The following is a 15,650-nucleotide window of genomic DNA, read 5'->3' as shown; positions in this document are numbered from 1 at the left end:
TTGCTTTCCCAAAGTTCATTTAGATTAAACTATTAGCAATACAGTTAGCAGTACAATTACACAGCTCATTCATTTACACATCATTACAATTAACAGTACCTAAACAAATTCAGCAAACAATTAGCAGTAATCAGGATGTATTTTAACAATTTCTTCATCCAAATTCACATGATAAAACAGAATACAATATGCAGATATCAAGGCAGCAATACAATCTTCATTACCACAAAGTAAAAAGCAATAGTAAAAACTGTTCCACATGATAAAATAGAATTCAATTAGCTCTGAGAGAGTTGAAAGAGATTGAAGATTCCCACGATTTCTTTTCATTTATATTTTCAACTTGATTTATTTTCATTTTTATCATCTGGGCCATTCTCCTTTTCTTCTAAATGAAGCATTTTTGCCAAGTTGGTTTATCATTTCGTGCAAAACCCATTTTCTTTTTAGTGGTTGGAAAAAAGTGGCTTTATTTCACTCTAACACCATGAGGTGGATTCTTAGAAAATAAGGATTCTTTCTCTTATATTCTTTGTTTTCTTTTTTTACATTAAAATTTTACTGATCTTGTCGAAATCTTATTTCTTAAAGTGTTTTTGAAATTCCATTTTGGAGGCTCTGCAAATTAAAGCTTGTTTCATGAAAAGTGTTTTACAATTTCACTGAAGTTTGGTTGTTTGGGTGCACTTGGTGGTAAAGTTGAATCTTTAGACTGTTTGTGGTTCTCTTGAGGTGGATTTTTGTTTATTTAGTGGGGGTTGTGTTTTGACTGCGAAAAAAATAGATTTCAGGCAATTGGAGTGCTACGAAAATGCAAGGAAAACTACGCATATGGAAGCGTTAGTGAATAGTCTCTCTCACAAAACAAAACCGTCATGCCAACACCTAAGTGCGTAACATCTATATAGGTAGCATTACTCATCAGGTAAATGGATTATTTTCATATTTCTCTACAAAGACAGAGCAAGGAAAGTAAAGAAAAAGTGAATGAAGTGTTATTGAGCTTGCAAGCCAATTGGAAAGGTTGTTTTAGAGATTAGAAATCCCTGTGAGGTATAGAAGAAGGCTTATCCGCCCTTTTGTCTTGTACCAACGGTCAATGGAAAATTGCTTAATAAGAAATTGTCATATCCAGGTTTTAGTAGCGTTTGTACCAAAACAAGTTCAGGAATCATGTTATGCATCAAAATGAGCTTTCCTCCATGAGTAAATTGTTCCCTCTCATTATTCACGAAAAACACTAATTAAAGTAACAAATCCAGTAATGTTGTTATAATGTTTTCTTTTTAATAGAAACGATTTTTTATGAAACACATAATATACCAACAAACCAACACACAGGGGATTTGTAATCGTGAAATATACCAACAATACCAAAAAGAAAAAATAGCCAAAAAAATATAACACTGGGGATGCAAATCTAGTAATATACCAACAAAAAGAAAAAACACAATACACTTTTCCTAGTGGTTGACAATCCGCAACACTGAGTGCTCCTTAGAAAATCAACTAAAAAAAAAATCAGAGTCAGTAAAATGTAATAGATGAAATTCCTAGATGATTCCCACTAAGCAAAAGCCCCCATCGGGACTGACCAGTTCCATTTCTTCTTGAAACTAGGGTTGCAAGAGAAAAGAAAAGAGACAAACAGTACATGAAAGGAGAAGAAGCTCGCGCAAACCTGAAAGGAAAGAAACCAGTTTGCTCTGTTTTGTTTATACGTGAAGAATCTAAGAGAGGTACTGCGAAAACAAGAGAATGGGAGAATGAGGGCATTGTGCAAACTAGAGAAAGACATAAACGATTCACTGCAAAAACGAGGGAGAGAAAGAGAGAAAGGGTTCATTGCGAAAACGAAAATGGCACTGCGAAAATGAGAGAAAGGGGGAGGGAAAAGACACAGGGAGGAAAAAAAGAGAGAGAGAGAGAGGAAAAAAAATAAGGCCGTTGGGATTAAAATAGAATAAAAAACACATTTGCTAAATGAACAGTTACTCTTCAAATTTGAAGGATCCTATAGATTTACTGTAGCTCAAAACTTCCCATCCATCTCTTTGATGAATCCAATGCAGCTGAATTTTACTAAAATTCATCATATTTTACATTTGTCTAGGCTTTTGATGAAACCAATGCCAATGCTCTTAGTATCTAACAAATTTAGGCTCATCTCTCTCCCACTTATTCCCCCCATACCTTATTTGCTCCGCTTCCTCCCTCTCAAACACAACTCCTCCACCCTATTTGCTTAGCAAGAAGGACTACCAGCTAGGGTTGAAAACTGAATAGGTCGATTCGGTTTTCTGAAAAAATCGAAACCGACCAATGATGGTATTTTTATGATGAAAACCAGCAGAAACCGACCGATATTAAGGTGTGAAATTGGCCGGAATCAGTCTGGCCAATTACTGGTCGGTTTGACCGATTTGGACTTTTTCTTGGATCCTTTTTTGGGCCTTTGTTCTTGCCTAATTAGCACAGTATAACATTAGTTTTAGGCTTTTTTTCTCAATTCATATCTAAGTTCTTTTTTAACTTTTTTTTAGTTGATTTCATTTTAATAGTAATTTCATTTATAATTGTCTACTATTCCTAAGTAACTAACTATATTAATTATTATTTCCTACTTATTACATAATTAAAAAAAATAAAAATAACTTCACTAGATGTTTAATATTACATAATACATATTACAAACAAAAAAATTGTCTTAAGCATAGCAAAATGCAACTAAAAACTATAACATAAATAAATGACAACAAATTGAGAATGATCTTCATATTTGCTACTTCAAATTCAAGCCTTCAATCTTCAATCTTCAATCTTCAATAGTTGTCACGTTTGATTGTGTATCCAACTCTATGTACAAACATTAATAAATATTAATAATAAGAATAAAATATTAAATGTTAGTGAATTTGAATTATAAAAAATATTAAAATTAAATTACAATGAAAATAAAGAAAATATTACATAATTTTACTATAAAGCTCTCCACATTATCCATAATCTCTCAGATATAAATGGTTGTTGTCGGATGCCTTAACCAATTTTGAGTACAAATAAGTGTCTCAACGTTTCTCAGAACCAATGAACTCCGAAAATGATCAAGCATATGATCTCCCGTATTAAATGCTGACTCGGATGCAATTGTGGAAACAAGCATGGTCAATAAGTCTTATGCAATCCTCGCGACTATAGGATAGTTAGCCTCATTAATTTTCCACCAAGTTAACAAGTCAAATGATGTGAAGAGTATCTCACAACCATCTGATAAATATCGATCCACTTCTATTTTGGCAATAGTAGATCCCATGGTGAATGATGCTTTATACCACTTAGAGAACCATTTGGTCTCATGCTTGCCATCACCATCATTCATGGTTCTAGATGTCGAAAAAGGTTTATGTTCTTGGGTAGTCGTGGTGGAGTCGAATTCCGCAATATACTCTGCATACAAATCTCTCAATACATGTTTCACACTCGACACCAACTCCTCAGCACGAAACTCATCATGAACTTTCCTCAAGTGGAAAGTAAGAAGTTCTAACTTGCTTCATGAATCAAGCACAGCTGCAATTAACATGAACAAGTTCAGTCTGTCTAATGACCCTCAATACTTATCTTATTTTATTCTCATGTTTATGGTCATACTCCTTAAACAACTATTAGGACTCTCGCTCAACTCCATCAACTCATTTTGGAGATCATAAATCTCCAGAAAATTGGTGTTGGTTGTCACATATAAAGACCCATAAAATCTATTAATGGCATCATAAAATATTCCAAAAAACTTAACACAAATCCGTACTGTCTCCCGCTCCCTAGTTTTAGGAGGCCCCATGTGCCCAGACCCAGGGTCATTATCAAAGTAAGAGAGGTAATTATAATCCTCACTCTCCATCCGCCTAAAAACCTTCTCAAACTCCTCAGCCACCTCCAACATCATATAAGTTGAGTTCCATCATGTCTGTACATCAAGACACAACATTTTCTTATAATTAATTTTTTCTTTTTCTACACATCTCTTAAACTTGTCTAATCTTGCAGAGGATGAACTCACATATCTAACTGCATTTCTAACGATTGTGATGGCATCATTGCACTCATTCAAACCCTCATTCATAATAAGATTCAATATATGACCACAACATCTCATGTGCATATACTTACCCCTAACAAATTCTCAGCCAAAAACTATTTCAAATATGAAATTGCAATATCATTTGAAATTGCAATATCATTTGAACTTGCATTATCAATATTCACAGTAAATATTCTATCAATCCCTCAATCAAGCAAGCATGACTCAACATATCTCTCAATAGTATCCCCTCAATGATTAGAGATTAAATAAAAGTTACTATTTTTTTTATAATTTCCAATCTTTATCAATGAAGTGTATAGTTAGACACATATAATTCAAATTCTGTACTGATTTCCATGTATCGGTCATCAACAAAATTCTCGTGCCACCATTTTTTAACACTTTTTTAGGTTTCTCCTTTTCACATTCATACAATCTCTTGCAACTGTGACACGACATGATACTTTAAACCGAGGTTCAAGAGACCACACATTTTCCTAAATCTCTATCCTTCAACAACTCTAAATGGCAACTCATTGATAATTATCATCTCTGCAATCGCTAACCTCACAACATTTTCTTGTGGGTTACAAGACTCCTTAATATACCATCACTCTCTCCAACCTCCTCCTCAGGTGTTGCATCACCTGTCAATATTTTTTTGTACCTATCCAAAGGCCCACATTTATGAGAATTTTTAAGACATGAAGGCAAATGGTTTTGCATTGTTGAAGTTCTGTTTCTCTTTGAGTGTCAAATATACGTCTTGCCACAATAATTACATTTAGCCTTTAGCTCATCTATAGGACAACTCTTCACCTTCGTAAAATGGTCCAAAACAATCGATGGATCATTCCCTTTTCATTTCTTAGGGAATAGACAAGTAGAACAAGTAGGGGCACTAGGGGGTTTTAAAGACTGGGTTTCCCTAATTTATAAAACAAAACATAAATGTTACACGTTGTCACGTACATTATAAAACAAAACTGTGATTAGTATTACACGGCAGCTAATTTGTAACATGACAAACATCACAAGTCTAAAACTCTAATCTAAGTTTAGTTTACTCATCTTTCCTCAATGTTGCAAACTAATTATCACACACAATGCTTCATAGAATTTACGCAAAAACAGAGACTTGGGTATAACAAAAACAGATAAATTCACTACAAGCAATGCAAGTGTAATTCCTTACGTCTAGTGCTCATTTACTGTAAGCAAGGCAAAAACAAAGATTCACTGCAAGGGCAAAAACATCAACTAAAAGCAAGAGCAAAAATAGAGAAATTCTTCTCAGCATAAGCTCATTTCAGCATTTTCCATATCTCATAAAAAATTTCTCAGAGAAATTAACAACTAACAAAGAAATGGAACCCAATAAAGATAAAATATGAAGGAAATTATAAAACCTATAGTGGGGATGTGGGGCATGTGAGTTGTCGGCGACGAGAGAGGGTCGTGGGTCGTGTGGGTGGTCAGCGACGAAAGAGGAGAGACTCTAAGCATGAGAACAAATCACTGAGATGGAGAGGGAGAGGACTGAGACGTCACCAGTCACGAGAGGGAGAGGGAGTCTGGGTTTGGGAGATGAGTGAGAATTGAGAAGTTGAGAAATGAGAATGGCTGTAAATTGCGAAGAAGGAATGAAGGGGGGGAAGATTCAAACTCCTAACCCTACCCAAAAACGACGTCGTTTTGTTTTATTTTTCCCTTTCATGTGAAACGGCGTCGTTCCGTATAAGATATATATATATATATAAATAAATAAACTATACATATGTCAGTTGGTTCATCGGTTTAGACAGAGACTAAACCAGAGACCAAACCGGCCAACGTCGGTTTTGTTAATTTGCTACTGCCGACTGACCGGTTCTCTGCCGATTTTAGTTGGTTCTTGAATTTGGCGGTGGGTCTCCGTCGGCAGCAGTCAATCCGGTTGGTTTATGTACACCCCTACTACTAGCTCCTCATCCTTAAAAGAAGATGTTGATTCCGAGTCTAAGAGCACTAATAGTGGGCTCAACAAACTTTGACAAAAACTTGACTAAAAAATTCAATTTTACAAATTTAATTAGCTAGCCACTTTTCAACAACTTCAAATTACAGGCTCAACAAATCTATCACTATTCTATTAAAATATTGATTTGAAATTTTCATTTATTTTAATTCTAATTGTAATTTGAATATTTATTCATTATTAAAAAACTACACATTAATTTTCTAACATTTATATTATTCCAACGGAAAAAATTTTCTAACGGTTTTTTTTTTATAAGGGTCATATTTTTTCAAATGATATATGGTTGTATTAAAGTTTATTAAAGTTTATGGTTGTATTTTATTTTTCCAACGACTATATTTTTAACAGTTATATTTTTTCAACGGTTATATTTTTTAATGGCTATATTTCTTCAACGGTTAATCTCTTCCACCATAAAATATAAGATTTACTCATCAATTTGATTCACTTCAACTCAAGTGTCTCTGTTAAACATTTTCTTTTCATTTTCTCTAAATGGATCGTTCTTTTCACAAAATGACACTTATCGATTCAAATCCTGATAAAGAATTTGAGATAGCGAGACAACTTGTTTTGAAAGAAAAATGATCAAGCTCATGTGGTTCTTCTAAAAAATCATGTAGGTTCATAAAGTGCGATCATTTGCAAGTCCACCAAAATCTTTTTTGTGACTATTTTGTTGATCCTCCAATCTATTCTCACAAATATTTTCGAATGAGGTTTCGAATTAGTCATTCTCTATTTCTTCTCATCCAAGCTGCAGTAGAAAGTCATGAACCTTATTTTGTCCAAAGACGAGATAATTCTGTAAGACTTGGTTTTTCTTCCCTTCAAAAAATAACAGCTGCCCTGAGGATGCTTGCATATGATGTCATGACTGATTATGGGTGAATATTTGAAGATTGAAGAGACTACCGCATTAAGAAGCCTAAAAGTATTTGTCAAAGTTGTTGTTTCAATTTTCTCTGAAAAGTACTTAAGCAAACCCAACAATGATGACATTGTTAGATTGCTCGCAGTTGGTGAGAAACATGGATTTATAGGTATGTTAGAGAACATCGATTGTATGCATTAGAAGTGCAAGAACTGTTCAACTGATTGGCATGATATGTATTCTAGTCATATCCACGAACCAAGAGTTATTTTAAAAGCAGTTGCTTCTTACGATCTATGGATTTAGCATGCTTTTTTTGGATTACCAGGATCTCATAGTGATATAAATGTGCTTGATAGATCATTTATATTTTCTAACCTTGCTCAAGGAAATACTCCGACTGTTAATTACACTATTAATGGTCACAACTATGTAATAGGATACTATTTTGCTGATGGCATTTATCCGCAATGGACAACATTTGTTAAAACTATCTCAGTTCCCCAAGGAAACAAGAAAAAATATTTTGCTGCAGCCCAAAAGTCCGCAAGGAAGGATGTGGAGAGCGCTTTTGGTGTGCTTCAAGCACGTTTTGCTATAATTCGTGGACCTGCACCATGTTTTCACATTGAAACACTCAATGATATTATGATGGCATGCGTAATTTTACATAATATGATCATTGAAGATGAACGGATGACAATGAAGAAGAAAAATTTGAATATGAATAGTTGGCAGAAAGCACATATGATCCAGTGTCAACTGGCTCTAAACCTAAATTTAGCGAGTTCATTCAACATCATCATGCTCTTAGGGATAGAAGAATCCATTGTAACTCCAACCAGATCTTGTCGACCACTTATGACAACAATATAGTGCCGCATAATACTTTATAGTTGTATTAAACTTTATTGTTGTATTAAAGTTTATGGTTGTATTAAACTTTATTCTTATATTAAAGTTTATGGTTGTTTTAAAATTTATTATTGTATTAATGTTAGTTGTTGTATTTTTGTTTTATTGTGATCTTAAAGAAGCCAACAAACATAAATTTGAAGATAATACATCAAGTAAACGTTGCTTCATAAAATTGTGAATGAAAAATTGGAAGGGAGAATGTTTTTATTCCAGGACTAAGGACTGCATTCAAAGTCGAAAGTTTGGATATTGGCATATTGGTGGGAAGGTTGGGGCCCAAGGTTGACATGGATATTTGGACCTAAAGAACACACTGGACAACAATATCACCACGTTATATGCCCTAGCAAAATGCAAATAAACTGTGGCCAAGTGAGGCGAGAAGTAGGCAGCGGGTTTTTCTTTCATGCGCTGGAGAGAAGTAGGCAGTGGGAAGATAATTTTTTAGTCCAAAAATAATATTTGGCCAGCACTTTGGGCTTAACAAATTTGACTAATGATATAATATGTGGCTAAAATCACTGTTTATTTGTTAAGTCCATTATTGCACTTTATTTTGCACCCCATTGTTGCACTTTAGCTATTCCTTGCCCAAAATTTAACTTTGTTGAACCCACTACTAGTGCTCTAAGGCCTCGTTTGTTTTCACAACTATTTACATCTCATCTAATCATTACAATTTTCTCAAATTTCAAAACAAAATAAAATAAATAATTCAACTTTTTCAAATCTCAAAACAAAAATAATATTTAAAAAATATTTTATAATAATATTTTATTCAACTTTCAACTTTTATCTTAACTCATCTCATCTTATCTGAATAAGGCTTATTTTGTTACGATTGAAAAAGAAAAAACTTTGTATATTCGATAAAATGTATTTTATACAATCTGAGTTACAAAGAAAATGAATTCTGTTATTTATAAAAGACAAACTAATATGTAGACTTCAAAAACCAATCTTGCTAATCTATCATGTGTCTGCACGTATGTGCTGAGATGTACTTCTAATAATCCCCCTCAAGATGGAGTATATATATCATATGTGGACAATGTTAGGGTGCACATCAAATGTAATGAGTTTTTTTTTTTTTTTTTTAAGCATTTTTTAAACATACTTAACTATTAAGAAAAAATAAAAATAAAATAAAAATTCATTAATAGTCACTTTCATAACTATTAAGAAAAAATTAAAAAATATATATGAGTATGCATATTTTGGAGTCATACTATCATTTTCCATCATATGTACCCATATGAGAAAGTAAAGAACTAAACAAGAATGAGCATAAAGGCTTGATGAAAATGTCAGCAACTTTATTTTGTGAAGATACATGTAAAGTGTGCAGTAAACCAGATTGAATCTTTTCTCAAATCAAATGACAATTCAAATCTATATGCAATGATGCATAGTATGCTCATGAAACATTGAATTAGCAGTAATATGTAGGGCGGCTTGATTATCACATAATAATAAGGTTGCATGAGAATGATCCTGATATAACATGTTAAGTAAAGACAAAACCCAAGTAACTTCGCATACAAGAGTAGCCATTGATCTATACTATGCTTTAGCTGAAGATCAAGAAATTGTTTGTTGCTTTTTGGACATCTATGAAATTATAGAATTACCAATGAACACACAATAACCAGAAATTGATCGTGTTGAATCTGGACAGCTTGCCCAATCAAAATCAGAAAAAGGCTTTAATGTGTAATGAAGAATCAACTGAAAGAAAAACTCCTTGACCAGGAGCTTTTTTTATATCCCTCATAATGCGATGTGCTGCTTGCATATGAGGAACTCAGGGAGATACCAAAAACTAACTAAGATAATGAACGAAGAATGCAATGTCAGGTCTAGTATGAGTCAAATATAACAAATGACTTATTAGCCTCCTATATGAAGTAATATCTGATAATAACTCTCCATCAGTTCTTGAGAGTTTAGAATGATAATTCATGGAAAAATTTACTGGTTTAGCAGCAAGTAGTCCTGCATCTGAAAGTAATTCCAATGCATATTTTCTTTGACACAAACAAATATCTTTCTTAGATCTAGCTATTTCTAGCCCCAGAAAATATTTGACAGCACCCAAATCCTTCAATTTAAACTGGCTATGCAGAAATTCTTTAAGACCGGTAACAAATGATTCATCATTACTTACAATTAAAATGTCATTAACATATACAAGTAATGCTATGAAAGAAGAATCTTGCTTTCTTATAAATAAAGAATAATTAGATTTTGACTACATAAAACCATGAGCAAGAAGTGCTATAGGAAACTTAAGATTCCATGGGTGTGAAGCTTGCTTCAAACCATATAATGTCTTTTGCAACTTACAAACTTTGTTGTCGCCCTTTGCAAGATAACCAAGAGGTGCTAACATGTAAACTTCTTCTTCTAGATCTCTATTTAAAAAATTATTGTTGACATCTAGTTTGGATAATGATTATCCATGCATAGCATCCAAAGAAAGGACACATCTAACAGTAACCATCTTGGCTACAGGATAAAATGTTTCAAAGCTGAGTATAGCCCTTACCAACTAATCTAGCCTTATACCTTTCTAAAGAACCATCAGCTTTATATTTTATCTTGTAAACCCATTTGCAGCCTATGCGAATTTTGATTGGTGGAAAAGTAGTAAGAGACCAAGTATGGTTTTCTTCTAGGGAAGATAATTCAACACTTAGAGCATCTCGTCAATAAAAATGTTAATTGCTTGATGATAAAATTTTATTATGTTTGGGAAGCTACGGCTAAACTGAAAGCATGATGAGGAGTAGATAGCTTTGAATAAGAAAGAACATTAGAAAGAGTATGTATTTTATCTTATTGTGGCTGAGTAGAACTTGTAGATGAAATATTGGTGGCAGATGATGCAGCAAGATTACAGTAATATGATTGTAAATAGTAAGAAGTTTTGTGCACTCTAGTAGATTTTTGAAATGGTGGAAATTATTTAGGATCATTTAAAGAAATTGAAACTGAATATGAATCATTAACTTGTGAATTGGAAGGTGTATTTATTGCAGATATTTCAGGAATAGGTAGAGGAAAAACAATATTAATTTCAGAATGCATAGCGGAAGACTTTTTCTAACATGAAAAAAATAAACTTATGGAAAACAACATCTCTAGAAATGAAAACAATATTGGATTCAAGATTAAAAAAAAAAAAATTATAACCTTTAGCGCCAAATGAATAATCAAGAAATATACATTTATTAGCTCTAGCATCAACTTTAGATATATTTTGATTAAGAGTATAAGCAAAATACAAACAGCCAAACACTCTAGATGATCATATGATGGAATAGAATTATATAAGATATCATGAGGAGACTTATTACCATAAAGAGGTAGGTATCCTATTTATAACGTATTCTACAATTAACACAAAATCACCCCAAAAATGTAGTGGAACATTGGATTGAAACCTAAGTGCCCTATCTATATTTAAAAGATGTTGATGTTTCCTTTCAGCTACAGTATTTTGTTGTGGTGTATTGACACAAGAAGTTTGGAGAAGAATACATTTTCAAGAGAGAAAATTGGTCATAAAAAAATCATAACCATTGTCACTTCTAATAGACTGAATTCTAGTTTTAAACTATGATCTATCATATTGTAAAAGCATGTAAAAATATGCTTAACATCAGTTTTTGATTTCATCAAATAAACCCATGTGCATCTCAAATGATCACGATCCAAAGTTATTAAATATTTGAAACCATTAAAATTTGGGATATTAAAAGGATCCCAAACATCGCAATGGACTAATTGAAAATATACATTGAAAATACTAGAAGTATGACAAAAGGGTAATCTTTTCTGTTTTGTGATAAGATAAACAGTACAAGGAAATGTATGAGTATTTGGAAATGAAACTACTGGAAATGTTTGAGAAATAAGAGACATTCTGGGTAAAGAATAATGACCTAGGCGACAATGCCAACGGTCAAACCTGGAAAATTTACGATGTTTGCATAAATGTAATTAATACTCTTGGATGGCTTTGATGGTGCACAAACAAGTGGTTGTTGCAGAATGTATAATCATCCACATCTTCTACCCATCCCAAACATCTTCCATGCCACAAGGGCCACAAGGTTCTAAATAATACATACATTAGGTAAAAAGACAAATGCACATTGATTAAATGTACGTTTGCCGATAGATAGTAAATTGTAGGAAAGAAAGATACACAAAGTACATATGTCAATATTAAAGGATTTGACAACTTAATATTACCAAGTTGAGTAATAGAAATAATTGTGTCATTGTAAAGTTTTACTGAAGTGTGAAGAGTGGAAGTAATAGTAGTAAAAATGTCTAAAGAATGTACTATATGATCAGTAACTCAGGTATTAATGATTCAAGAAAGAGAAACGTTTTGAACTGAAAGATTATTACAAGAAAAAACTGAATGAGAATTTATATGATGTAAGGAATTTATAGAGTAAGGAAAACCTGAGGCAGAAGTCAAAATCGTGGTTGTTTTGTGATCAGAAGAAATAGCTTCATTTTTAATTTGTGAGTTTAGCAAGTTCAAGATTTGCTGATATTGTTCATAAGAAAAAGTCATAGGCAAATTATTGTCAAGAGGTGTACTAGCAAGCTAGCCAAACACTTGATTTGCAATCAAAATCTTCTCTTTGGATCTATAACCTAAAGGAAAATCATGCAGTTTATAACATTTCTCAACTGTGTGGTTAGTGAGTCCACAATGAGAACATACTAGATGATCCCTTTTGTATTGTTGTTGGTTGGAATTGACAAATCTTGGAGCATCAGTCCTGAGAGCATTTGTTCTTTTACCTAGAAAGGCTGCTATTTCAACATTAGGTACTATCATTGAGGCACCGACTTCTCTTTATTTTTCATCTTGAACAACCAAAGAGTCAACTTTTTACAATTGGGGGTAAAGGATCTATAAGAAGAATATGTCCTCTTATCTGAGCAAAATCTTAATTGAGTCCCACGAAGAATTGTATTATGTGCCTCTGCTATAAATGCGCCAAGAAAATTCGTTGAGCACTACAAGTAGAGATAGGCAAAATTTCAAATTTTTTTACTCCAGTTGAATTCCAACAAGGCTCTAACTTCAATGGAGTCGGAGTTTGTGAAATTTAAAGTTGGAGTTGGAGTCGGAGCCCACATGGGCTCCAAACTTCAATATTTTTTTTTTAAAAAAAAATGCATCAAAACAATGTCGTTCTACTTTAAGATGAACAACATCACTTCGCTCAAGCGGGTCCGAAATGCAGGGAAAATTTTGGTCAAGTAACTAAATGACGTCATTGAGTAGGGGTGATACCTGCATGGTGCTGGGCAGGGGGTTACCCTCCCCCGCACCCCGCCCCGCACCATGCGGGGGTTGAGAGTTTCTCCCCCGCCCCCCGCCCACCCGGGGGCGGGGGAAAAAATTCCATCAGCCCCACCCCCCGCCTAGCCCACCTAGCTCATTGTGTTTAAAAAAAGAAATTTTGGTCTAAAAATATTTTTTTAGACCAAAATTATAATATAATTTAAATAATAAATTAAAATTTATAAATAAAAAAAAACTTAAACTCATTAAGAGTTAGATTTTGGATTGATTTGGCCTCTTAGACCAACGTTTATATAGGAGGTTAAGGCAATACAATAATCATCCTTAAGCAATGTGGGACTTAGTAGTAAGTCCCACTTAGTAGTAAGTCCCACATTACTTAAAGATGATTATTGTATTGTCTTGGTCTCCTATATAAAGATTGGCCAAGGAGGTCAAGGCAATCCAAGACTTGAATATAATTTTAAGTCTTTAATAAATTGTATATATCTATATACAATATATTTATTTATATATATATAAATAAAATTTTTGTTTTAAAATTTAAAAATTTTGAATTGTTTATTGTATTTTGTATGAAAGTTTAAGAAAATTGTAACAATTAAATAAGATGCAATGAAATGGATTGAGATGCTCTCTCAATCCAAATTAACAAGGCTTAAGAGTATCTCCATTAATTCGAAGCCGACACAAGTTGGAGTCGAAGTTCAGATTTAAATTCTAAAAAAAAATCCGAGTCAAATTTAAAAATATCCGAGTATAACTAAATCGGTGCCCAAGGCATGATAGATCATAGCATTTCGGTTTTCTCTTCGGGGAATATTTTGAAAATTCCTGTACGTGTATTTGATATCATGTCCCAGTTACTAATATAAATCGGACAAAACACAAAGATTTTTGTGCCATTTCCGAAGACAAGACTATAATATATATATATATATATATATATATATATATATTGCTTAAATCTACCTTTATTATTATTGCTTAAAGAAGAATATCTTCTAAAGCCAAAACAAGCGGAATGGAGAGGGGGATGAAAGGAGACAAAAGAAGAACAGAAGGAAAGGAGAATATTATAAGTGAGCACAAGTAAATATGCACAATTAAAGGTAGGCGGTTAAACCGACCATATGCATGATGCAAAAACAGATATATGAACAAAACATTATCATTAATATAAAGATAATGAAAATACAAGGGAAGCAGGTAGTGCTGTTATTTGCACTTACAATATTGAGAGCAAAATAAGAGGAAGAGGGATTGAGAGAGAGAACTGGATTAGATAGAGAAGGAGAAGGGGCGGATGAGCTCTGCCTAAAAATAAAACAAGGTTCTCCTTTTATAGATGAAGGAGTTCCTATTTACAAAGTAGATCCGTGGGTGAACAGTTGTTATTACTGTTTAAGCACGGGAAAAGTAAAAGTAAAAGTGTGATTGAACAGTTGTTAGTACTATTCTACCACAAGTACCATCATTGTGTCTGGCGGCTACTGCTTTCGGCACAAGATGACAAATGAGCAAAGGAGGCCTTGTCAGTGGGTCTTCTTTGTCTTCTGATGGTAATCATTCTTCGTCTGTTAATCCGGCGAATCCTGAGTTACCAAACAGATTGCTGTATGAAGTCTCTGAGGATGTGTCTGAGTCTTCTTCTTCAGACTTGCTTAGAGACTTTGATAATGATTCTTTCAATATGTTGATTAAATCATTTTTATTAAGTCCATCAAAGATGTCAGTTCTTTTAGACTTAGAGGATTTAGATGATGAACTATCCTTGTCCTTGTCTTTACTCCCCCGAGATTTTGTTGGAGAAGTAGGAGCCTGAATTAAGGGATATTCAGGGACGTTGGATGATCCAGCCTTGATCTTGGGAAATTCAGTTTTGTCCTGCAGGTTAGGTGCAGTCTGCGGAAAGTCCTTGATCAATAAATCAACAGTTTTTTCAACATTTGCGAATTTATCCCACCATTTTGTGAAATAAACTCGAGTCATGGTATCACCTGATCTTTCATAGTTCCATTTAAAGATCCACGGGAGGTGGTATCTTTTGCAGAAAATCAAGGTCGGGTGAAATATTTTAGAGTGCTGGTCTAAGGTTGGGCCAGCAATATTGGCATAATGTTGGTAAGCTTGAAAAAGCTGACCTGGTAAATTCTCAGGAATTAATCCATAAAGGTTCCACCATTGGAGAAACCAGAGAGGAAGAGTTCCTTTGAAATTTTTATGGAATTTTAAGAACTAGGAATGGCTCATATCAGGAGTTTGGAAGAACATGAAGCGCTTCCAAGCTTCAATATAATCATGGTAGGTGAAAACAGTGTCAGTTTGGGCAAGTCTTTTAGGAGTAGATGGGGTAGATCCCTAGTCTGCTTAGGTAAGGACTTGGAAAATATTGGCACTGTGATAGATCAATTTA

At 33.5% G+C, this 15,650-nt stretch overlaps 1 protein-coding gene across 1 annotated transcript; it reads left to right on the top strand.

Annotated features, from left to right (window-relative positions):
• The first annotated feature begins 6,987 nt into the window (after nt 1-6,987).
• Nucleotides 6,988-7,854, top strand: LOC109014186. Its single transcript, XM_018996549.2, has 2 exons — nt 6,988-7,147; nt 7,307-7,854. Exons 1-2 carry the CDS (start codon nt 6,988-6,990, stop codon nt 7,852-7,854), a joined length of 708 nt encoding a protein of 235 aa, XP_018852094.2.
• Nucleotides 7,855-15,650: the final 7,796 nt, after the last annotated feature.

The sequence above is a fragment of the Juglans regia genome, chromosome 16, assembly GCF_001411555.2.
Source record: "Juglans regia cultivar Chandler chromosome 16, Walnut 2.0, whole genome shotgun sequence".
Lineage (NCBI taxonomy): Eukaryota > Viridiplantae > Streptophyta > Magnoliopsida > Fagales > Juglandaceae > Juglans > Juglans regia.
The sequence above is the reverse complement of the archived record's forward strand: the minus strand, read 5'-3'. Positions and strand labels throughout refer to the sequence as shown.